Source organism: Nyctibius grandis, chromosome 5 (assembly GCF_013368605.1).
Source record: "Nyctibius grandis isolate bNycGra1 chromosome 5, bNycGra1.pri, whole genome shotgun sequence".
Lineage (NCBI taxonomy): Eukaryota > Metazoa > Chordata > Aves > Nyctibiiformes > Nyctibiidae > Nyctibius > Nyctibius grandis.
In genome coordinates this window covers 18,736,609-18,763,696 of record NC_090662.1, presented here as the reverse complement: position 1 = coordinate 18,763,696, position 27,088 = coordinate 18,736,609, and the positions used below count along the sequence as shown (strand labels likewise).

Below are 27,088 nucleotides of genomic sequence, written 5' to 3'. Positions count from 1 at the left end.
AGAAACAAAACAAACTATTTTCTAGACTGTATCTAACATTCTATCATCATCCTATAAAGTCATGCATCAAGATCCTGATCAATAAGGCACTTTAGATTACATGCTTAATTAACTTAATTCATGAGTTGTTCAATTCAAGTCAATGAGATTACTCACATTCTTCACGTTAAGCATAAGAGAAGTACTTTATCTCATCTTCTCTGCATTCACAATCAACTTCCATTTAGCCACAGAAAAATTACTATCTGTTCCAATAGTAATGGAAGCTGCCTTAAGAACTTGGAACCTAGAAAAACCTAGAGGCTTCCTTATGCGTATCACTGAGTTTTGATTTTGTATGTTTTCTGCATGTCTAAATACCTTCCTCATAAAATAGCATGGCTATACATCTTTTTCCTTCTTTTATTTTCCACATTGAATCCTCCTGGATGTCAATGAAAGCTACCAAAGAAAAATGGACAAAAAGCAGCAATACAGAAACATATTTGCAATCCACACTTACTTACATTAAAAACAGTTCAGCTAGTGGGCCAGAATTTCACATGAGAAAAAAGTCCTTTTGCATATTATGAAAGGAATTTTAACTCACTTTTTGCAGAAACTCAGAGAGCTTCCAATTTTGAGATTAAGATTTCTAAATTTAAGTGTCTACAAGTATGCTGTGTACTTAAACTACACAGGTAATGAAGATGTAGCCAATATGTTCAATGGAGCCTAAAAGGGGATTCAGCTGACCAGCCACTCCAAGCCATAAGTAATCTCTCTCTAGGCTCCTCTGAATTTATTTACTAGGTCTCCCATCAGCTGTCATGGAAGCGTAGATACCTGACACAGCAATAGACACACACAAACTTACAGTAAGACACACATATTTCTGCATTTGTATCTCAAACTGAACCCCACTTCCGCTGTTCACTCTAAGCCCACAGGTAGGAAGACCAGAGACTAGGAACCTGGGAGTTCCAGATCCGACAGACCTCTAAACCCAGAAATTGCCATGTACTGGTGAGCAATACGTGAACTCATTCAAAGGCATGCATTTGTGCTTAGATAACTCCAACTTTCATGGGGAGTCATACCTAAGCATCTCATAGAGGCAGCTACTGTCAGTTTTATAATTGCTAGTGCAAGTGCATATTCCTCGGAGTTCAGGTAAACACCACTATACAGGCATTTACACCCAAGAAGTAACCTGATACACATCTCTCACTGTCCCCAATCTGCTCTGCTGTACCACAGAATTCAAGCATAGTTATAGAAAGTGCCAAGACTGATTCTTCCTGCAAGGCCAAGACAGAATGAGAAGAAAAAGACAGGGCTAGGCAGATGGATGTATTAAGTGATATGGCTAAGATCCCAATTAGGAGAGGTAAAGGGCTGGCACAGGTATAAAGCTGATTTTATTTGATGGAGGAAGGAAGTTAACTTTTTTAAATCCTTGACAAGGCAAAACACACAAGATAGGACGAGGGAAGGTGAGGACGTATAACTGCAGATCACAGTCTGGGATCTCAATGTGCATACTGCCTTCTGCAAGACTGTGGTCCAGCTCAAAATCAGAACCCGCTTAGTCTGCTTTCCCTGGGAATTGGGGAACACTGTCTCTTGATAAGAAACTGCAAAATAAACAGGAACAACTAACAAACTGGACCTGGATTATTAACAAAAGAGTACCAATCATATGTACACATGATTATAATTCTACAAATAGCATTTGGCTTTCTTCTTTTCTAGGAGAAAACCTGAGAGCTTATATAAATGTGAATGAGTGTATTTTAAGGTCACATTGAAAAGCTGAATTATTGTTTTAAAAACTTTCTTTTTTTTCCATTGTGCACATAATCCTTATGCACGTTAAAGACTGTACATAAACATACAGTTCAAGATAAAGCAGTCCGGTTCTTTTTTTGACTAACATTCTTACCTTCTTTTCTTTGAGTTTTATATTATTTCAGATTGTGGTTAGCGCAAGATAAACAATAAGAGGTCACAGACTTCAGTGTGATACCCCTGAAATATAATTGCCTGCCACAATAAAGTCCTAATGAGCACACCTCTTGTCAATGGGAGGTTGCCTTGGCAACAAAGTTATCCCAGAAGATAACTATCCATGCGGTAGAAGGTAATGACAGTCAGTTGCCTGACAAAGATTCGAAAAGTATAAAAACTTTTCAATTGCTCAAGTTGAAGGGATGCTTTATGTATCAGGAGTCTACTGACATAAGGGAAAATACAGACTTGGTGAACGCTAAATGATCTAGAAACTTTCAAACAAATGCAGAGTTGAAATAAGGGAATTTTGTTTAAACAGGAACATGTTTAGATTGCCAGTCTTGCAAGTAAAAGTCCTTCTCTCATGTGTTCACATCTTCCTATGGTGTCCAAGAACAAAATTAGATTTAAATCACACTTTTAGATTTACTTTTAAAGAAAACAATGTGAAAAGGTGTTCCTGAATTACAGTGAAAGTAGGTGAGATCAAGGCTGGGTTCAGTAGATAGCAGGACGGTGAATTCTAGCTCTCAGGTAGGAAGCTAAAAAAAAAATCCCCAGGGGAAAACAAGAAGTTGCAGAATGAAAGGGTGAGGCATGACCTGAGTACAGGCTCCAGAGTCTGCTGATGCTTTTTAATCCAGGAGCTGGTTTGGATGGGGCTTGGATGGGTGGACTCTTCAATGGGTTAAAAACTGGCTGGATGGCCGAGCCCAGAGAGTGGTGGTGAATGGGGCAAAGTCCAACTGGCGGCCGGTCACTAGCAGTGTTCCCCAGGGCTCAGTTCTGGGGCCGGTGCTGTTCAGTATCTTTATGGATGATCTAGACGTAGGGATTGAGTGCACCCTCAGTAAAAATTTGCAGATGACACCAAGCTGGGTGGAAATGTCGATCTGCTGGAGAGTAGGAAGGCCCTACAGAGGGATCTGGACAGGTTAGATAGATGGACCGAGACCAACGGCATGAGGTTCAACAAGAACAAGTGACGGGTCTTACACTTTGGCCACAACAACCCCATGCAGCTCTACAGGCTGGGGGAAGAGTGGTTAGAAAGCGGTCCGGTGGAAAGAGACCTGGGGGTGCTGATCGACAGCCAGCTAAACATGAGCCAGCAGTGTGCCCAGGTGGCCAAGAAGCCCAATGGCATCCTGGCCTCTATTAGGAATAGTGTAGCCAGCTGGTCTAGGGAAGTGATCGTCCCTCTCTGCTCGGCACTGGTGAGGCCGCACCTTGAATACTGTGTTCAGTTCTGGGCCCCACACTTCAAGAAAGATGTTGAGGTGTTGGAGCAAGTCCAGAGGAGGGCGACCAAGCTGGTGAAGGGTCTGGAGGGTCTGACCTATGAGGAATGGCTGAGGGAGCTGGGGTTGTTTAGCCTGGAGAAGAGGAGGCTTAGAGGTGACCTTATTGCCGCCTACAACTACCTGAAGGGAGGTTGTAGTGAAGTGGGAGTTGGCCTCCTCTCCCAGGCAACTAGCGATAGGACAAGAGGACATAGCCTCAAGCTTCGCCAGGGGAGGTTCAGGTTGGACATTAGGAAGAATTTCTTCTCAGAAAGGGTTATTAGATATTGGAACGGGCTGCCCAGGGAGGTGGTGGAGTCACCATCTCCGGATGTCTTTAAGAAAAGACTGGACATGGCACTTAGTGCCATGGTCTAGTCGACATGGTGGTGTCAGGGCAATGGTTGGACTCGATGATCCCAGAGGTCTCTTCCAACCTGGTTGATTCTGTGATTTTGTGACTATACGTTTTAATTTGCATTTACAGTAAGCCTTAATATATCTTGGTAACACTGAAGATTTCCTCACACAAGAGGAAACTGTAAAGCTGTAAAGCAGGACACCAGGGCACTGTAAACAGTACTTCTCCCCCCTGCCTATTTTGTGGTGTATCCAATGAGTCTGAGCATGTGACTCATCACGACAACATCAGCTTACTGGTGAGCTGGCAATACAGCAGTCAGCTAAGTGGTACTAAACAAAAAGGCTTCCTGGCACGAGAAAATATTAGGCCGTACACTTGAACTCTAAACATTCACACAACACTTGCCACCAGGTACTTAAAATTGAAAACTAATATACATAGCTGCTATTTTCTTTTTCATTTTGTCTTTTTTTTTTTTTCCTGAGCAAGTTTATATCTACGGAACTTGCGTCAGTGTCTCTTCTGTGAATTATGTACTCCTACAGAGTTACTTACACAGAGAAATCAATGCACAAAGGACAGCAAAAAAAGGTAATTTATGTAAGAACATCAGATCAGAAGGAAAACACTGTAATCATAGAATGGTTTGGGTTGGAAGGGACCTTAAAGATCATCTAGTTCCACCTTTAGGGACAACTTTCCACTAGATCAGGTTGATCAAAGCCCCATTCAACCCGGCCTTGAACACTGCAAGGGAGGGGGGCATCCACAACTTCTCTGGGCAGCCTGTTCCAGTGTCTCACCACCCTCACACAAAAGATTTTCTTCCTAATATCTAATCTAAATCTCCCCTCTTTCAGTTTAAAACCATTTCCCCTCATTCTGTCACTACATGCCCTTGTAAAAAGCCCCTCTCCAGCTTTCCTGTAGGCCCCCTTCTGGTACTGGAAAGCTGCTAGAAGGTCTCCCCGAAGCCTTCTCTTCTCCAGGATGAACAGCCCCAACTCTCTCAGCCTGTCTTCATAGCAGAGGTGCTCCAGCCCTCTCATCATCTCCGTGGCCGTCCCCTGGACTCATTCCAACAGCTCCATATCCTTCTTATGTTGGGGGCCCCAGAGCAGGACGCAGTACTCCAGGTGGGGTCTCACAAGAGAGGAGTAAAGTGGCAGAATCACCTCCCTTGACCTGCTGGCCATCCTTCTTTTGATGCAGCCCAGGATACGGTTGGCCTTCTGGGCTGCAAGCGCACATTGTCGGCTCATGTTGAGCTTCTCGACAACCATCACCCCCAAGTCCTTCTCCTCAGGGCTGCTCTCAATCCATTCTCCACCCTGCCTGTATTTGTGCTTGGGATTGCCCCGACCCACGTGCAGGATCTTGTACTTGGCCTTGTTGAACTTCATGCGGTTTGCAAAGGCCCAGCTCTCAAGCCTGTCAAGGTCCCTCTGGATGTCAATGAAAATGGTAATGAAAAATATATGGATTCCATTCTACGTGAAAAGTAAATAAAATTAAGTACTTATATGCCAATGAAAATTCTTATCCTATTTAAAACAGCAGTCAGTATACCACCATGTTACCTTGTATCAGGATGATTTGATAGCATTGTTAAAGACCTCCTTCCAGCTTCAAACTGCCCAGAAATCAAATGTAGTTTTGAACTCATTTTTTAAGCAATTTAAAAAATACTGATGTTTACAACTGAACACTGTTCTGCTCTAAGCATTGGTATAGAACCACTGACATTCAAGTCCTCTATTGCCATTTGTAGTTAAGGATGAAGAGTTTAGAATGGATGCCATCACTGTAATGGCATCGCTTCCTCCCCCGGCAACAGAGAATTACGCAGCTACATAAACACAGTGGATCTTATAAGTGCCTCAAGGACAACACACATTTTAAGAAATAAAATACACGAAAATAAAAACTTGATGTGAACTTCAATAAAACATCTTAAACTGAAGGATACTTTCTGAGGTTTTGATGGTAAACATTTACAATATTTATCTAGAGTAGAACAGCACAGACACTGAGCATGGAGATATTCCCCAACATTTCTAAAACAATACGTTGAATCTTTTACATCAGGTTTAGAAGCCAACAAAAGTCAGTTTCAAATACACAAAGCAATCTTTACAATAGTATCAAACACCCCTCCGGCAAGGAATAAATATAAAACTAAGTTGCATTTCATAAGTCCATAGAAATACATTAAACACTTACATATCCCGAACAGGTCAGCCATCATGCTATCTGATTTTACCAATCCTTTATGTCAAAAAGATAACAAAATGTAAGATAAAAAGGCAAGAGATAATAAAAAAAAACCCTGAAGTCTTATGTTATACTATTTTGGTTTGTGGTATCTTTCACATTTCACGAAGTCTATGAACACTCATATTAATTAGTTCTACAGATTTAAAATTTGGGTGTCTTGGGCATAACTTAACAAGTAATTTCTATTTTGAAAGAACTGACAAGGTACTTACAGCATTTATCTTTTAAAAAAAAATTAGCAAAGCCCAAATCAAGTGAAAAAGTGGGATAATTCACTCTCATTAAAATGCAACTCAGGTTAAAGAATAAACCAAACTAAGTATTTATGGCTAAGAAGTTCTCACAACATATCCTTTGTAAGCAAGATGCATAATGTCTTTGATTTTTCTACTTTACAAAGTTCTGCTACAGAAGACAGTGACATATTTTAGAAGATTTCATAGATACAATTACAGAATACCAGGGTATTTACTGAAGTGAGGATTTGGGAACCTTTCCAAATTTCTATTCTCCTCAACTTTAGCTAGCTCAGGTACAGGTATTTTGGATGATTTACTTCACAGAGCCTAACAAATGACTGATGAATCCTAAATTAAACTAGACAGAAAATATGACACCAGCTGGAGTATCTTTGCTACTGAGACAGAGATGGACATCATTTACACATCCAATCCTATTCTCATCGAAATCAACGGAAGAACTGCAACAAGTTTTTAGAGACAGAACGCTGTCCTAACAACTCCAGACAACAACGGTTATATGTCACGCCAGGAAATACGTAACAGCAGACTATTTAAGTGTGCTGCCATTCCCCTGAAAACCCCCTGTTGCAGTTCATCAGAAAATGTGGCCTGCTCTGAGAATGACCAATCTGGAATTTAAGCTGGAGACAGCACAATATTTATCTTTCCACTGCAAACAGAGGAAAATGTGCAGCTCAGTGAGACAAGGCATTATTTCTGCTTTGATGGGGAGAAGGGAAGGCAAAGAAGACAATTTTTTTTTTTTTCTGTGAAAACATCATCATCAGGATCCTCTCTTTCAAGAGAGGCCACTGTTTGCTAATTCTGGGGAGGGGAAGGAGGCCATCCACCATCACCTTGAATTTTTGCAGGAAATGGGACAGCCAGAACACACTCTGGGTGCAGACACGAAGGAATCCAACAGTCCCGCCTGTCTTCCCATCCCTTCCACATGAAGGGATCGACCGTCCCACCTATCCTGACCTCCATCTGGCACCGCTCCTATGCTGCTCCTGAATCATGCCACGTGCTGGGACTAGAGCTGCCTGTAAACAGTGCCTTGTAAAATGCCCCGTCCCTTCCCGAGAGCCATAAGGTAGGTACAGTCTGAGCAGAAGTCCTCACATCAGCAGTGTATGGATGCTTGTAGTCCATGCTGTGGCTAAATTCACATTGCAACATGATTAGTTCACCTTCTCTCTGAGCTTATACTGCAGTTAAAGGCATTTTTGTTTACAATAGTTCAAGAATATCGGGGGGGGTGCGGGGGGAAGTCATGCACATCCTGAGTAGGCACTCAAATAGCAGAAGGCATAGGTGTGGAAATCTAAGGAGAATCCCCACGTTTTCTTACCTTTCTGCTTTAGGACACACGATGTAGCAAAAACAAGCCAGATAACAGCATCAACAACCTTTTGAGTACAGTGACAAAAGCAGTTAAGCATCTATCCAGGCCCTTACAATTATTAGTAGAATTGGTCCATCCATCTGTATCTGGAAAGCTACGCTTCTTTCAAAAATAAGATCCCCTATTACATTTCTGCCATTCCTAATTTTACACCTCTCTTTCAAATTCAACAGCACAGGTCCATCCACAGCTAGACCCTCTGAAAAACTTCTTTACCAATGACCTTTTGGCCTATAACAGCCTTTACAATCAAAAATACGAATGAGAAGATAAAACTAACTGAACAAATTCCATCTCTAAAGTGTTTTCCATTTGGAAAGCAGCACTGCTGATACAGTTGTAAATGATTAAGACAGATATCATATGCAACAGAATGGCTTAGTGACAAGTTATTTGTGTAAAAATCTATAATGTTATTGCTTAACAATTCAGCAAAAACTTTGCACAAACTTTACTGGCTCTTGTAGATTCACTGCATTTAATATCCACATTATCACGTTGATAAGATCCATATTATAGATTGATAATAAATTTGGTACAAGCACAACCGAAATCTGATAAGCAACTTGTGGAATTGCTTGAAGTTGTTTCAAAAAAGGGCTGGCAATAGAGGTGACTGTCTACATTAAGATATCCTTTCTGTTTTTAAATACACTATTCACCAAGCAGTGCACATGGAACAGTCTGCTAAATAACAAAACCTAGAAAACAGTACAGATCTGCTGCACCTGCTAAGTCAAAACACAGAATTACTCCTTAAGCATGTTTAATATACAAAAATAATCTCACTTAGGTATAAGAACTTTATTTAGGTATTAAGGTATAAGAAACTTTCACTTAAAAGATACACTTGGAAATCCCACGTAAATACATCAGTATTAAGCTTTAAAGTACTACACAGAACTACCGTAATACAGCAGAATTTGCTCAAAATCAGAATTATATAATCAGAACCCCTTATTATAAAGATCCCATTGAAGCGTAACCTGACAGGTCCTTATGGACTAGCAATGCTGTCCTTTCAGCTTGGCAATAGTTAATTTGAGAAATAACCACATGCTTGCTCTTCAAAAGAAATTTCTCAACATTATCATAGAATCATAGCTCAAAGAGGAGCTGAAAGTGAAGTTTTGACAAAAATGGCAATTTCTTGGACACATATGGGTGGTTAGCTGGATTAAGGAAGAGCTTTTACATCATTTTAGCACACTGCTAAGATTAATCATTAAGTACCAAATGCAGTGCTGGAGTTAGCATGGTAAAAAAAACATTCAGGAGTTAGAAGAGCTGCAGCAATGGCGACAGAAATTATTTAAAGTGAGAGAAATTAGCTACAGTGAAACATTAAATAGCTCAATCTTTCAGTTTATCAGAAAAAACTTATGACAAATAAATATTTTCCACTGGAAGAAAATGCCAGGTAATAACAGATATTAAAATGAATAACAGAAGTTACAATGAGACAAAGGAGGTAAAAGGACCCCAGGATGGAAGCAATAGCCAAATTCAATTCAGAAATTTGTTGAAGAACAAACAAACAAAACCTGCATGGATACCACGTCTTAGGACAGATTAACAGTAGAAATGATAGATCCCTCATTTCTTAACACTTTCTTATCAGATTTGGATACCATTCTACAAAACACTCTTCACTGAAATAATCTACTGGACTCATGAAATGAATAGCAAGCAATTCTTAATCCTCTACTAGAGGTCTGAACAGATGGTCTAAGTGGACATTCTCACATTAAAGTGTATGAAACTAACTAAATATTGCTACATAACCAGCAGATGTAAAGACACTGATATTTACAGATGTTATGTCTGTCAAGGATTAAAGTTGGGCTGGCTATTAAAGGGATGGCAGATGCTCTCTATTAACCCTCTCCTTCCCCCAGAAGGGGAAGGAAAAGAGAAGGGGAGACTTATGGGTTGGAAAGTTAAAACAGTTTCAATAAACAATACCAATGAAAAAGAGTAGAATAATAATATTAATAATAGAAATAATTAAATATATGCAAATATATACAAAACCAAAACCGAGCTCGCTCCATGACAATCACTGCACCTCTGGCACTGCAGGGCAGGCACCAGGAAGTCTCGGACTGGACTCAGTGGCAGGCAGGAACTGGATTCACGAATGCACAGATTGGGATTGAAGACAGGAGAAAAACAGAGTCCTCTTTGGACGCTGCCCTCTCTTGGGCGACCCTCGTGATCCCTCAGCTTTAAAGTGAGAATGACGTGTATGGGATGGAATACTTCATTGGTCAATTTTGGGTCACCTGCCCTGTCCACTCCTCCCTGCAAGTGCGACTCTTTTATGGCCTTTAACGTGTGGACCATGAGAAACTTAGCAGTGACCCTGGTTTCTATATGAATAAGTATAAGCAAGAGCCTTTCTACATAATATTCCTACCGCTACCTTAGTAATAAATATAAACTTGAAGTGTTATCAATCCTAGAAGCGGATACTGTCTGAAAAACATGTAGTCAGCTTCAGAAAGTGCAGTTACTTAGAAGAAACTTAACTGAAAGGAAAAATCACTGAAAGGAAAACTGGTTCTGTCCTAGCCCAAATCAGGACATGTGTCTCTTTACAAGACATAAATTATGAGTTGTTCCCATATTTACTAACCTAATTAAATTGAAAATTCTTATGGAATTTAAAATATTTTTATTTTTTCCCTTTTTTTCCTCATTAGCTTCAACAACAAAGACAGCAGATAAGAGTATATTGTTTAAATACATAGTTAAAAATTGCAACGAGAAGCTACTGGGTAACAGAACTAAGAAAGGGTAAACAGTTTTTCTCTGATATTAATTCCTTCACTTGACATTCCAGCAAGAAATTATTGAGGAAAAATAATTACCTCAACTAGAGATCAATAACATAAGGAGTTTCGTCTGGACAAACAACAAGACAGAAGACATGACAGAAGGAACAATGATGAAAACTGGAGACTGGAAGCTAGTATAGCATTGAGTAGTTAAACAGACAGGCAGTAAGAAGCTTGGAACTCAGAATCAAAGGAGGGCATTGATTAAGCACAAGTCAATGTTTTGCTCCCCTGAAGAGACAGAAGGGAGCATTGACTTTAAACCATGCTTTGCGGGAATGTTCATTTTAGTACTATAAATTACCATGACATCAAGTGCTTAGTTTTGAAGGGCAAGCAGACTAAAGACGTTAAATGTTTCTAAGTGATAATGATCACTGAAGGCTTTTTCTCTTACGATGATTCTCAGATGGTACTAAAACAAGAGGTTCAAGAAAAAACACACACAAACATACTGGCATGTCCAAAACAAACTATCAGAGTTATGGAGGTTTAAAAAAGTACTTACTTGGTATGTGTCCCATAATCTGATGGTACACCGTAAAGGGACTTCTCTCATCAGCAAGTTATTCATCCAACGGAAAGCAAATTGCAAGTATTTCACCTCATGCTGATCCAAATGCCTATGAACTTGTTCTGAAGACAGAATAAACAGACATTTTACTGCAACTTTTCTGAAGTCCTAAAGTATGAAATGTACTGTTTGAAAAAATAAAACACTCCTTCGATTCCAAGCAAATAAAATGTGGTGGTGCATGCAAACTCTTACAGCTGAATGAAAATCCCCAAAATAGAAACGACTAGTTAAACATTATATTGGATTTATTTTTCTGTCTCTAGATGGCTTAAACAACAGCTCTCAGTTGTGCTATCTTAAGAAAACATTAAGGTCAGAGCTTTATCACGTACCACAAAAAATATATAGTTATAAAGTGAAATGATTACATACATCTATCCTCACTAATATTTTAGGCTACAAATTATTTGGGGCAAGACTACAAGACACAAGGTTTGCAAATAACATAATGGCTTCCAAAAATAAAGTGTTGGTATTAAAAAGAAAACAACATTAAATTAACAAGGCGAAGAAATTTAAGTAAAGTACATGTAAAGGTTGCATTCACCTGAGACAAAAAAAAAAAGTGAGATTGATGTGTAGGAAATACAGCGAGCAAATTTAAATAATTTGCAGCTTAAATTTCTTGGTATAACAAATAAATACAAACAAAAACCAGTACAAATCAATGGTTTCTAAAGCAGTACTCACACACACTATGTTTATTGTAGCATGTTTACTATTTGAAAGCTGTGATAATCACTTGCATGGGTTATTGCTAGAGCTAACAGAACTAATCTACTACATGGCTTTTATATATTTAGCAGAATTTCCTCCCAAAAGGATCACCGATATTCTGTTAACACGTTTTAGCTAACAGGCTCAAGTATGACATTGGCATGGTGTAAGTGACAACTACTGCAGAAATGCTAATGTCTCATTTCGGATAAATGTATGACAAGAAGTCTTTGTTAAAGCCTACATAAGACATTCCTACTGTTTGTCTTTATACAAATACATTCTTGGGAGACTTTGCTACCCAGATCATCCTTCATCTACATTCACAGAGGTGTATTACCAGCTAAGACAATGAGTACACGCTGATCTTCCAAATTTCACATTTCTCTGAAAGATCTAAAAAGGCACTAAAATCCTAAATGAACAAAAAAAAAATCCCAAGAGTATGGTAGCACTGTTACAGGAAACATTACCTAAAGATTAAGGTAGCAGAAGTTAAATTATGCTGAATTATAATATAGACTGAAGTTATTAAAATATTTTTTTCCATGATGTATTTTGTGGCTATATTAAAATATCAGCCGATATGATACAGTTGTTTCAATATGGAAGCAAGGAGTAGAAATTTTTTAGATTTTAAAAACAATCAACAGTGAGTTTTTTTAAAAATAAGACCAGTCACAACACATTACACCAAAGGTCCACCTCTCACAATATCCAGTCTCCAATTATGTCTAAAAACAAATACCCATGGAAATGTATAAAGCAATAGTATTGCTCCGTGGTACTTCTCAGCCTCTATTTATCTGTGGCTAAAGCACTCTTCAGGAGACCGGGTATCTATGTTCTTAAAGTCACGTCCTTCTGTTATATACATATAGATAAATATATAAAACTGTTTATGCACATCTTAAAACTATCTGTAACTTCTCCTGGGAACTTTTTAAGTCATAGCTATATATAAAGATGTGTGAATCTTTAAATGAATCATTTCATTTCTATGTATAACACTAACAGGTAATTAGATACTTCTGCTATACAATTGACTGAACTGCTACTATGGGATGTGAAAAGGTAGAGAACAAGGGTGGAGAGGTAATGACCTTGTGCTCTTTTAAGTGATCTCATCACATCCTGGATAATCCCTCTCCTCTGTCATTATGCACACAGGAAAAGTACTACAGCATTACCACTGTATATTGTGCCTACATATTGTCAATATTTCTAAAATTACATGAGAACTTTGTGACGGATTTTCTACTACCCATAATAGCCTCAGCCTTCCAGTCTCAAGACCCTGTGACTAATCTTCTTCCTTCCTCTACAAACTTAATATCCTCCCATCACCTTCACATCCTTCTTTCCCAGGCTTTCTGCAAAACTCATCAGCTGCCCCGGCTGGGCAAGAAACAACAGTAAATATCAAGGCTAGGTGTGAGCTCTGCATAAAGCAAGCAACCTCTGTAAGTGCAACGAGTATCTAGACAGCAATCCAAACACAACAGCTACCTGTGGGGCTTACTCTGCAGCCCTTCCTCAGCAGCATTGCTAATCTGGGTCACATTTTTAAAAAAAAAAAAATATTCAACAAATGAACTTTATAAAAGTTGTAGAATTTTGCACAGTGGAGATTTTTCTCCCTCTGTAAAATGACGATGAGGCAAGTCCTCAGCTTGAAAAAGGTACTGGAAGGAGAAAACAGATGTGGTGACCACATATGTTCTGCAACCTTAGACAAATAGGCTTAAAAATGAAACAAGGCAGTTTATATGTAGAAGTCCACATTTTGAAGACAGTATAAGCTTTAGAAGCCTCTGTATTTTCATTTTCCACACAGAGGCCTTGCATGCCTCTAACTTCTAAACAGAATAGAATGGAATAGTTCAGTTGCAAGGGACCTACAATGATCATCTAGTCCAACTGCCTGACCAATTCAGGAATGACCAGAACTTAAAGCATGTTATTAAGGGCATTGTCCAAATGCCTCTTAAACACTGACAACCTTGGGGCCTCGACCACCTCTCTAGGAAGCCTGTTCCAGTGTTTGACCACCCTCTCTGTAAAGAAATGTTTCCTAATGTCCAGTCTGAACCTCCTCTGGTGAAGCTTTGAATGATTCAGACACATCCTGTCAATGGATCCCAGGGCAAAGAGATCAGCACCTCCCTCACCACTTCCCCTCCTCAGGAAGCTGTAGAGAGCAATGGGGTCACCCCTCATCCTCCTCTTCTCCAAACCAGACAAGCCCAGAGTCCTTAGCCACTCCTCACAGGACATTCCTTCCAGCCCTGTCACCAGCTTTGTTGCCCTCCTTCTGGATGGATCTGAGTACCTTCACATCCTTCTTAAATTGCAGGGCCCAGAACTGCACACAGTATTCAAGGTGAGGCTGCACCCATGGTAAATCCAGCAGGATAATCACCTCTTTTGACCAGCTGGTTATACTGTGTTTGATGCACCCCAGGATGTGGTTTGCCCTCTGGGCTGCCAGGGCACACTGCTGGCTCACCCTGCTGTCAGCCAGCACCCCCAGTTCCCTTTCTTCAGGGCTGCTCTCCAGCCACTCCTCTCCCAATTTATACCTGTGCCTAGCATTACTCAGTCCCAGGAGCAGAATGTGGCACTCGTTCTTGTTAAATTTTCAAATGTTAAATAAATCATTCATGATTGCCCAAATATCCAATCTATCCAGATCCTTCTGCAAGGCCTCTCATCCTTCAAGAGGGTCAACAGCACCCTCCAGTTTGGTACCATCAGCAAACTTGCTAATGGTGCATTCAACTCCTGCATCCAGATCATTGATAAAAATATTGAACAGAACTGGCCCCAGGACTGAACCCTGAGGAACTCCACTGGTGACCAGTCGCCAGCGAGATGTAGCCCCATTCACCACAACCCTTTGAGCCTTGTCATTCAGCCAGTTCTTCACCCAGCACAGAATTGCTACCGTGTGTCTGCCTTTGCTCTAGGCAGATTTAGCTGCAAGTTAGATATACTGAAGTGAGATACTATGTTAAATTTATTTTTTAAATGTCACATTTAGATACCTATATACCAGACTACTACACTCAGATAATCCTCTACATCAATCAGGATGAAAAAAAAAGTCAGTTTTATGTCAAACTGAAGTTACTAACTTGCAAATATTCTTGTTCTTCACACAGCAAAAACAAATTTCATTTGGTTGCTTGCAGTCATTGAAAGTAAGTAATGAATAACAATAAATTGTGCCAGTTGTGATATTTCAACTACAGTTGTTAATAGGCATAATGAATTTCCTGAAAGTTGCTTTCTAGTCTAAACAAGTTGAAAAAGACTCCTAAACTCTGTGCATTATATACAATTGATGCAAGACTGGAATAGAAAATGCATTGACTAAAAAAAGCTAATTCTTCCTACTTTGTAAGTAACCGTGAGCAGAGGCTATTTTGCTGATAAAGGTAATTTGGACAGTCATAATCTAAATTTAAACTTTCCATTTCAATGGAAATAAGTACATGTGTGCAATGAACAAACAAGATATATAATTACTGTCAGCTTTCAGACTTCAAGTATTTTATAAAAAATACTTCTACTGCAGATTCTGATAGTAAAATTATTTTACAGTTTTAAGAAAAAGATAGTTCTTTTATCAAAATTCACAAAAAAGACGAATTACATTTAATAAGTTTCCCAATACTTTCAATAAATCTATATATAAAGTTTTGGTGAAGAAAGTCTTCTGATTCAAGAATAAAATACATTACACAGTTGCATTCCAATGTAGCATACTGTCAAAAATATGTATTTTGTACATGAAAAGCATTTCTAACTATTTATAATTTAATAAATGCACTTATTGCATGGCTTAGTTTGAATGATTGCATTTAGCCACTTTAAACAGATGCTTCTTATGGCAGAAGGACCTATACATATAAAATATTTATTGCTTCTCAAGCTGTTTCACTGATGTCAGAATTAAAGTTGTATGTGACTACAGAATCACAAACTGAAGCCACAGATAAGGACAGAAATAACCTGTCCTAAAGCATGACTTAACTGCTGTCCTGGCTGGGGGACACTGTCAGAATGAGTGCCTAGGAAAGTTTACATATAAACAAAGACGAACCATAAAACAATAGTAAAATTATGTGTGAATTGACAAATTACAGTGGCACACCATGGTGCCTCTGCATCCATCTGTACAATCCATTACTTCAGAATATGAGCCTTTTGGCATTGACCTTTATTTAAAGATTCCTATCAACCCTAGCAATCTTTTCTGACGTTTGACTTTAGACCTAGTTTTGACACTTTTGAAAATTATTTAAAGTTCATTTTTTGCTCATATTTCATACCCCGGGCACTTAATTTTTAACTCCATTTTATCAATACTTTATACATATTTCTTTGTAAATATAAAAAGCACTAATCATTAAAAATTATCTGAAATGCAGTCAAGCTAAGAATCTCTGATAAATAGGCCTTTCAGTTCAACGAAAGGAAGAAAAGTGTGTATTTCTCATGAAGAGTCACACAATTCTTCTTGAAAAGCATACATTAGCTACAAGAGTAACTCCTCTGGTACCAATCCAAAACGAACAGTAAAATAACGAGCCAAGCTTTGACGCAGAGGCTTATTGGCACTGCCATTTACACGCAGAGTGATGTTTGTGCATTGCTCCTTAACGTATGAAAACATGCTATACAAACACGCTAGCGTTCCTGTTTCCCACCGGCACTCTAGCAGGATTTTCTTCTTTCTGGGCCACACCAGTAAAGGCAAGCATTACAGACTAATAATTCAGAGACTAACACAATGGAAGACAAGCCAAAGAAAACAAACAGCATGAAGCAATAAGACACTTCAAATTAACAATTTCCATGTCTACTACAGATTAGAATCTCCACTAATTCTCTTCATTTTTTAATTAGTCACCTTGTTATGTTTAAAAGCAACAGACATTGCAAAGAAATAAACAAACATCATAATCTATAAACTTAGATATAATTACACAGGCACCTCATAAGAAAGCATGACACCCAGAAGAACCATTGTTTCAAAACTTAGAACTCTTTCATTTTGAAATCCATAAAGTCTCTTGCAGAATTAACACAGGAACCTGTCTTTCTTTTAATTCTCTAATGACTCTTTTGGAAGGTTCCCTGTATGAAAATATGAATCTGATAACGACAAGAAGTTTTTTAAAACAAATTAAGGAAATATTTCTTTGGCAGGTAACAAACTTCTGGAGGAACCTAGCAGAGGCAGAACTATTATGTATAACTAAGCATTACTTCAGAGACGCTCAAGGTCTTCAGTCACTGTTTTATTCATGGGGTTTTTTTTCCTCAATTCACACATGTATTAAATACAACTGAACGTCTTTCCAGACTCTCTTTAAAAACTGATTAATAGACCAGTGTGATTCAAATTTCTCCTCCTGTCTTCTCTCCATTGGTAAGAAAGATAAAAATCCAGCAAGCTTTCAGCTGCAGAATTTGCCAGCAATTTGACAGAATTTGTTCTTTTCCTTATGAAGCAGTTTTGAAAAAAAATTTCATCAGTTGAATTTAAAATCCAGACGCCTTTCATTCCATGTTAGGTCAGATATAGTAAGAAATTATTATTTATGACTTAACTCACTGAATTTGACAGTTAACAGTGATAATGAAGCTTCATAACATAGGTTATAGTAAAACCATATTTAAATTTTTAAAACATCCTGCGACAAACAGTCAAAATATTACAAAGTTTGGCATTTAATGATTATGGTTGATCAGATTTCTCCCATATACCATTGTGCGAACATTTTACCTTTTACTAGAGATACCAGATTATCAGTTAAATGTTGCCACTGATTATTAAAAGTATGAATTTTGAAAAAGAAAATAATGATATAACGTGGTTTAATCTCAGATTCATTCACAAAGAATGTGCTTGCAAGCCTGGAATTTGTCTGACCTTTAAATTAAAACCAGTACACTGCACTGCCACAATTTGTATGATACTGCCTAGGCAAAAATGAGGTTTCCCTTCTTATGCAATATTGTAACTTCTTGACTACAGAAAAGTTTTCATGGCCCAGCCCATTACAAGTATGAGATGTTATGTACAATCTAAGTAAATAGTGTAAAGTAACATTTCTTTTCCACTTTCTTCATAATGCTGTGACTTGATACTTGACTGACAGCTTTCAAATACTGGTTTCCATCTACAAACCTCTAGTACTGTTTTCTGAACTGTGCAAAGCAACCAATCAACCAGATTTTATACTACTTAATGCAGTACTATAGCAGGCATTTACTTTCACTTAACTGTACTTTGTAAAAGTGCGGGTACTTATTAAATAAGACATTATTGTAACACAAATAAGCTACAAAATCTAGAGGAACACTGCTTACTAGAAATGGCGTTACCCACAAGGGATGTCCCTGCAAGCTTGCACTTATGAGACCAGAATCTCCTGGAAAGCAGTGACTGCTTAAGGTTCACCTCTGACTTACCACAAACATTTGATAAAGCTGATTTTCATAAGTATTGCCTGCAAGCTTCCAGATGTCCTTAGGGAACAAGCATCCCTTTGATCACATCAGACCTCACATGGATATGTTCATCCATGCTTGTTTTCCACCATTTTGCAGCACATTTTGCTCCAGTCTAGACTCAGATAGTTGATTAAGTTCATGCAATTTCATTCATTCATTTAGGGACTCCACAACGAACATACCCACCACCAGCTCGTGTGTACCATCCATTCAGTCGTTACAGTAAGAAAATGTTGAAGTCTTTTCTACTACACCTGGATTCTTTAAACATTGCCATTTCCTTAAAATTATAGCTCTCACATATCAAACCTTGCTGTCCAAAAGAATGAACTCTGTCATTGGTAAATGACTGCTTTCTTTTTGAGTACTCTACCTACTGAAAGCAAATTTGGCATTTCATTCTCTCTCTTCCTGAATCATTTCTACACTGTTCAAAACCAGTATGTTTATGGGAGACAAAGGTAAGAGCTTTGAGTAAAATCTCAACACCAGATTAAGGCTTACAACTTCCCAACCTGAACTGATGAAAGTCTGAACAAGTCTGTCAAGACTACACCTTGGCAATGAGTTATTATTAGTTATGTATATTTTTTTTTTATTAATATAGAATAATAACAAAAGAAATTTCTGACTGAAAAAGACATTCAAAAGATCATAAATGTGCACTTGAAGACATGATCTCATTATGATACACAGTTCTGCTTCCAGTAATAATAGGGATCCGAGTGAAAGATTTACACACTGATTATACTTTGTTCTAGAATTAGTTTGCGTTTTATACCTGGCTAAAATTATCCATTGTAAGAATTATAATAAAAGTATTTAAAAAAAATAAATTGAAAAGTCCTGTACAAAATGAAAAGACAACAGGCACAAAACCAGAAATATTATCAAATTATATTCCCCTCATGGTCTACAATTTATAGATAATGGTCCGTTTGAATTTAGCTCACTAAATGTACACCTAGTAGATATGACTGAGAAATAACTTCTTCGTACACAAAAGACACACCCAATACTAAAAAGCCGAAGATGCTGATCTCAAAGCAAAAGGAGGGAAGGAGGGAAGGAGGGAAGGAGGGAAGGAGGGAAGGAGGGAAGGAGGGAAGGAGGGAAGGAGGGAAGGAGGGAAGGAGGGAAGGAGGGAAGGAGGGAAGGAGGGAAGGAGGGAAGGAGATCTAGTTGCCCCAGGGAATTAAAAGCAAGTAACAGTTCAGTGGTATCCAGTGCAAAATGGAGGAAACACAGGTAAAACAGTTGGTAGCGATCAAGGAAGATCTACCGTTTTAACTACAAGTTAAAAATGTATCCTGTGTTTCCATGTGGAACTCGAACTTAATATACAAAGTGCAATAAATAACAGTGAGAAATATATTTGATGAGAGACTTCTACTTCTAGGTAGCTTTCACTGGACTTCCGTAGCCCGTTCTTCTAAATCATAACTGTGTACATTCATAACACAGTTTATGTCTAACACTCCCCATCATGTTAAACAACTTTTTTTCTTCCCTTTTTTTTTTAAATTTGTCATGAAAATATTAACTTTTGGCTACCTAAAAGTTAAAGTGCTGACAGCATTTTACAGTCAGTCTCAACTCTTGCTAAGATCTCTGAACTCTCTAACAGCATACAAATATAATCTTCATAGTAAAACATAAAAATATGATTTAAAAGATATATTAAAATCACTATAATGCCCAGTGAGAAGCACTGAAGAATGGATTAAAGTATAATGCAGCAATTACAACCGTAAAATCAGATTAAAAAATAACTACTGGTGAGCTAAATAAGATGGCTTTGTTAAAAAGAAAAAGAGCTTTATGCACAAATTAATTAAAACAATTATGAAACGGTTGCAAGATTTTTAATCACTTCAGTACCCAGCTGACATATAAAGATGGACCAACAGAGAAGGTCCTTATTAATCACTAATTTTCAACAGCAGCAATAAGGTCTAAATAAATTCTATTTCCATTTCCAATTCAAAATGCTTCCACATGGTTAAAGGATACCAGTCTTTTCAACTATTACAATTAGAGCTCTTTTCCAGATACTTCAACACAATCCTAGTTCAAAATTACAGGTGTCATTAAAATACTTTACAATATAATTAAACATGAACATAATTTTGCACATACAATTAAGTATTCTTTAACCATATTTTTAAAAAATCATTAGCAGGATTGAATATGTAACAAAGATTGATCAAATGTCACCTGCTACCACAGTTTCATCATCAGTTCATTGTATGAACACCCAAGATTGATATTAAAAACCAAATTACTTAAACTATATCTATCACAGTACATCGAACAGATCACTTGTTCTGTGAGTCTTGGTTGATATTTTGCCTTTTTGAGCTTCAGATTTTCCTAAACAAAAAAGCAAAACAATTTTTCTCTTCAGTTTAAAAAGTTCAATCAGCACAGAAATGTATGTCTTTTAGAAACTCTGGAAGTAGAAGTATCAAAACTACTCAATAGTTATCTCTAAGTACTTTTTGGGCTTAACTCATACGAAATTAAGCTCTGAGCAGAACCATGAAATATTTGTGTTTGAAGCACTGGACAGTTCTATAGGAACAGGCATCTTCATCTCTTGAGACGAGAACCTGCTGAATGCCAACCACCAACACAACGTTCAGAGGAGCAGGAATCCCAAGGGAAGTCTGGACATTTAAAATTTTAGCAGCCCAGGAAGAACACGCAGATCTTAAATTAACTCAGACATTAGAAAGGATAATTCCATCAGCACTAATCCTATTCTAACAAAGGATGTTTTATAAGCATCTCCAATTAAATAAGAAACCATAACTTGATACATAAATATGAAGAATTATATCAACCAACCTTTTAGACACATCTACAGCAAATATTTCCAAGCATGAGAAGTACACAGAATGGTGCAATTAAAAAAGCTCTTTCACTGTGGATAAACAAAAATACATATAAAAATGAAAATTTTTTAATTTACTAAGTTTCATGAAGAACTTGAGTTGCACATATATACATGCAACACATAAATATACACAAGAGATCCACATTTTAAATTTCAATGTGCATAAATAATGAAAATATATGCAAATATGAATTTAAGGCCATGACATGAAAGTACTTTATTCCAAGTCCTTACTTGTGGCATTATTTACAGAACTGCAGACACACAGAATCACAGAATCAACCAGGTTGGAAGAGACCTCAGGGATCGAGTCCAATCATTGCCCTGACACCACCCTGTCAACTAGACCATGGCACTAAGTGCCATGTCCAGTCTTTTCTTAAACACATCCAGAGATGGTGACTCCACCACCTCCCTGGGCAGCCCATTCCAATGTCTAATAACCCTTTCTGGAAAGAAATTCTTCCTGATGTCCAACCTGAACCTCCCCTGGCGAAGCTTGAGGCTGTGTCCTCTTGTCCTATCGCTAGTTGCCTGGGAGAAGAGGCCAACTCCCACTTCACTATAACCTCCCTTCAGGTAGTTGTAGACGGCAATAAGGTCACCTCTGAGCCTCCTCTTCTCCAGGCTAAACAACCGCAGCTCCCTCAGCCGTTCCTCGTAGGTCAGACCCTCCAGACCCTTCACCAGCTTGGTCGCCCTCCTCTGGACTCGCTCCAACACCTCAACATCTTTCTTGAAGTGCGGGGCCCAGAACTGAACACAGTACTCAAGGTGCGGCCTCACCAGTGCCGAGTACAGAGAGACGATCACTTCCCTAGACCGGCTGGCTACACTATTCCTAATAGAGGCCAGGATGCCATTGGGCTTCTTGGCCACCTGGGCACACTGCTGGCTCATGTTTAGCTGGCTGTCGATCAGCACCCCCAGGTCTCTTTCCGCCGGGCCGCTTTCTAACCACTCTTCCCAAAGCCTGTAGAGCTGCATGGGGTTGTTGTGGCCAAAGTGTAAGACCCGTCACTTGTTCTTGTTGAACCTCATGCCGTTGGTCTCGGCCCATCTATCTAACCTGTCCAGATCCCTCTGTAGGGCCTTCCTACCCTCCAGCAGATCGACACTCCCATCCAGCTTGGTGTCATCTGCAAATTTACTGAGGGTGCACTCAATCCCTACGTCTAGATCATCCATAAAGATACTGAACAGCACCGGCCCCAGAACTGAGCCCTGGGGAACACTGCTAGTGACCGGCCGCCAGTTGGACTTTGCCCCATTCACCACCACTCTCTGGGCTCGGCCATCCAGCCAGTTTTTAACCCATTGAAGAGTCCACCCATCCAAGCCCCGGGCAGCCAGCTTGTCCAGGAGGATGCTGTGACAACTGACCAACCAAGACATTTGTAACCCAAGACATAAATAAGTAAATAAAGGGTGATTAGTGGAACCAAGATTAATTTGTTCAGAACACTAAAACAAAATGCATTATCTAATTTGTATTTCATTTGAAGTGAATGAAATAAACAAATTTACAATACAGCAGCAATAAAGGACTTGTAAAATCCTTAATATAACATGGTTTTAAAAGGTGAAAGAACACTTTAACTACACCTAGGCATAAGTAAAATTATTTCCCCAAATAATATTATGTAATACTATAAAACAATCATTCTTTAAAATAATTCGAATACAACGACTTTAATTTTGCACTAAAAATACCCTCCCTTCTCTTGAAAAAATTGTAATTTTTTTTTACAATATTAAAATGGAAATAAACCAGAAATTGTCCCAATTAAAATATCATATGTAAGAATACTTGTAGTAGCTCTCCAAAACAGATGACCAGAAGATGTGTTCACAGTGGACACAGCAGAAATACTGAAATATTACTGAACCTCTTAAAAATGTAGTTGAATTCTAAATGAACTTACTTATGCGAAAGCCAAAATGTAGCACTCTATATTCTTAGGTATTTTTCCATTGGTTCCATTTTCAAAAGCAGGAAAAACATACACAACAGTAAGAGCTTTTTTCTTTTTTTTTAATAATCTTCTGCATTTTTATTTTTCCATTTCTTATTACTAAGACTCAAGGGTCAATTCTACAATAAGATTGGTGATTACCGGTGCAAGATTCTGAAACACTAATAACACAGACTTTATTTAACTACGAGAAAACACAAGAACAGATCAGGGTGTGCAGAACACAGATGCAAAACCCAAGAGTTTTTCTAGAAAATATGTATGAAAAAATCTTCCCAAACTTACCCTCACAGAAGATGCGGCATATTTATACTAAATTGAGTCATCAATACCGCTTTTATAGTTTATTGTAATGCTAATGAGAAGCTGACATAAATAGAAATAAATTTATGATAGGCTATTTTATTTTTTTTTTTAGAACTGCCTTCTTGCTAATTTAGACAGAATGCCACATGATTTTAACATCTTTTATTAATGTTTATGGAAACCCAAGACTACTTTTACCTACAAATGCTCAGCCTTCTCCAAATGGCTACTTCAAACTCTAATGTAATTACCAGATGTCTTACAGTAAACTGAAGAAGCTGAGATTCTCCCAAGCATGAAATCAGCCAAATGCTAAACATCTGTAAATTCTGGAAACACAAATCCTGAATTAATTTTGGCATTCCTACACAACCTTTCTTTGCTTTCAAAACTAAATGAAGCAAAAGTGGAAGATAGCATGCCATGCGAGTGTGACTTTTTACAAACCATGAGAGGTGGTTCATGATTTAGAACAGAAAAGCTATACTGACATTATGGGAAAAAGAAAAGATAGTTAGTTGTAACAGATTCCTTATATTATTGAGCTATCTATTGATCCTCTCTCTCAATATTTCTGTATAATTCCTAGAACAATCTGAATGATGACGATGAGGAGATAAATGAGATTAAATAATGTTTTACCTTCAAGCTCCATCTGGTCTATAACAACGTTCTATTAAACTCAAAAATTTCATTAAACACATGCATCAAAGTTATTTTCTGGAGTTTAAGCAGACTGAGATTGTGATTAAATTAACAGAGTAGCTTGGCTGTTTGAAATCTACTGCAATGTTCTGCAGTGTACACACAAGGACAGTTACTTTGAGAGGAGTTGTGATCCATGAGGCTGGGTTAATGAAGGTTGCTTGAACCACTAACATAATGCATTAACACTCTCAGAAGGGCGAGCATCACTTTTCATACACTGGTAATCCATTACTATTAGCAAACAAGCTGTACAAGCTTCATCCACTCATGCAGCTACTTATTACATTAAGATTCTTTTCACCATGCAGTTACCCACCATCAAGAAAATAATGTGACATGGCAGCAACACGAATATTATTTTCTTCCACAATAACCTTAATTAGCACTTAGGATATTTACAGTAAATATAGATCGTGAGATTTCTTTTTCCAAAACAAAGTTACTGAATTCATATCAACCATACCTTTCCCTTTAGCTACAGTATAGCAGACCCAGTATAAAGACAAAAAGACAAAAACAAAAAGAAATGGAGAAGAGTAAAGCACAATAACATATCATTTAATCAGACTATGTCATGATTCCATCAAAAAGCCAACCAGGTCAGGATCCCTTACCTGAGGCATCCAAAAGTTTATGAAATGACAGCAGTACACATCCACCATTGCCTATCTAACAACTAAAACTTTATTTTAATCTTACATGTACTTTGGTGTGTTTTTCTGGCAAAAAGAAAGTAACTGGGTGGACAGTCTTCTAGACAAAAAGAAACAGCCCTAAAAATACTGAAAAACAGGTACCTTTTACTATCCAAAACTTTAACTGGACCACTGTATTATAAGGGTTATGATCATCAGTACAAAGTCCAATTGACAGCTAATTATTAATGGCATCTGTCAGGGGTCAATACTGGGGCCAATACTGTGCAACATCTTTATTAAAAACTAATGATGGCACAGACTGGGCTCTCTCTGTTTGTGGATGACACTAGATTGTGAGAAGTGGTCTACATGTTGAAAGTCAGGGCTACTATTTAGAGGGACCTTAGCAGGCTGAAGGAATGGTTGATAGGAACCTCCTGAAGTTCAGGAGGGGCAAACGTCCTGTACCTGGGATAGAATACATTCAACAGGACTGACCATGCACCAACTGTCTGGAAAGCAGCTCTGCCAAGAAGGACTTGGGTGTCCTGGTGTACAACAGGCTGTACCCAAGTCAGCAGTGTGTCCTTGCAGAAAGGAAGGCCAACTGTATACTGGGCTTTCTAAGCAAGAGAGAAGCCAGCAGGTCAGGAGAAGTGGTACATTCACCACTTGTGAGACCATGTGTGCAGCATTATGTCCAATTCTGGGGCACTGGCATACAAGAGCAAGTCCAGTGGTAGGTAGGAAGCTGGAGCACTTTACACATGAAAGGAGACTGACAGTACTGGATTTGTTCAGCCTTAAAAAGAAAAGTCTATGAACAGTTGGCAGCTACCTAACAGAAGGGTGTAAAGAAGATGGAGACAGATTCTTCTCAGAGGTACACAGAGACAAAATAAAAGGCAGTGTACATCAGTTCCATAAACAAAAATTCTACTTATTTATTTTTTTTAAAAAACAGTATCACAATGACAGTAGTCAAACCCTTGAACAGTCTTACTCAAGGAGGCTGCACAATCTCCATCCCTGGAGTTACTCAAAACTCAACAGGACAAGTCTCTACACAGCCTGATCTAAGTTGGCTCTGTCCCCTTAGATAGAGAGGCAAGAGCAGAGGTTTGGAACACTGACTTCCAGAGGCCCCATTCAACCTAAATAGTTCCAGGTTTCCATAATGTCAATTACAGCCAAATCTTACTGGCTTGCTTTTCAAACAGCAATGAGAGTTTTGTAGAAACTATAAAGTATTTTTAAATGAAAAAATATGTAATGGCTTTTCCCTCACTCTGAATCATTATAATCCCCATTATTTTTTAAAATAGTTTCCTTTAACATCTTTTCTACATATGCTACAGGTATGTCATATGGACAATACACACTGTAAAGTATACCTGCTATAATATGCTGAATTCCTTAAAGTTAGAATTTTGCTCTGCTTTCTCCAACTATACTGCTCAAAACAAGAAAACCATCCTCTACTAGGTAACCACGTAAACAATGTGGGGTTCCCATGGAACAATGGTCACGTACTGAACGAGCTATGTCCAGGCATGTCCAGGGGGTGGTAATGGGGTGGTGATGAACTAGCCAATCATAATACAGAACAAGGGCCTTGGCTATGAGACCAACAAGATATGGGGAAGTTGGAAAACAAGAAAGAATGCTGCACCTGCAAGATAGAGCTTATTAGCATAAGCCAATCAGAACTAATATAGAGGCGTGTGAACAAAGCATACTAACCAATCATAATAGAGATGACACGTACACAGAGTGTGCACGAAAATAGAATAGTATAAATGTACCCTCAATAGAATAGTATAAATGTACCCTCAGATACGTAAATAAACGAGATCTGCTTAACGATCATATTGGTCTGTGTGCATTTACTCCGTGCCCTCTCAAGTTAACGGAAACAAACAATCTAGAGTTAAGATTAATCTAAGATGTTACTTTGTAAGTATTTAGGACAGTATGAAAAAAATCAACATTAACTAGTAAACACTCATGATGTCTACTAAAAAACACCAGAAAAAATTTCTAATGTAGAAAAGGTATTGTTCAATACCCATCTTCATTTTTAAAAAATCTTGGCAGTTATCTACAGTCACAGACATTGACACAAAATCTGCCATAATGTATAGCTCAAAGTAAAATATACATTGTATTGGTTGCCTCCTTTACTAAATACTTTAGAATTTAGTTAAAAAAAAATTGAAGAAAAAAAATGGTTCCACATTCTGAAAGACAAATAATTAGTTTTTGATCAACAATATCCTATTACATCCAGTCCCATAAAGACATCACAAAATTATTCTATATCGGATAAAAAT

The 27,088-nt window shown here is 38.1% G+C and overlaps 1 protein-coding gene across 1 annotated transcript in view; it reads right to left on the bottom strand.

Annotated features, from left to right (window-relative positions):
• TBC1D22A (TBC1 domain family member 22A) overlaps positions 1–27,088 on the bottom strand; it is a 200,231-nt gene that overhangs the window by 73,616 nt on the left and 99,527 nt on the right. The window contains exon 11 of the mRNA XM_068402188.1: positions 10,915–11,042. Coding sequence (XP_068258289.1) covers positions 10,915–11,042 — 128 coding nt within the window. The remainder of the gene's footprint in view (positions 1–10,914; positions 11,043–27,088) is intronic.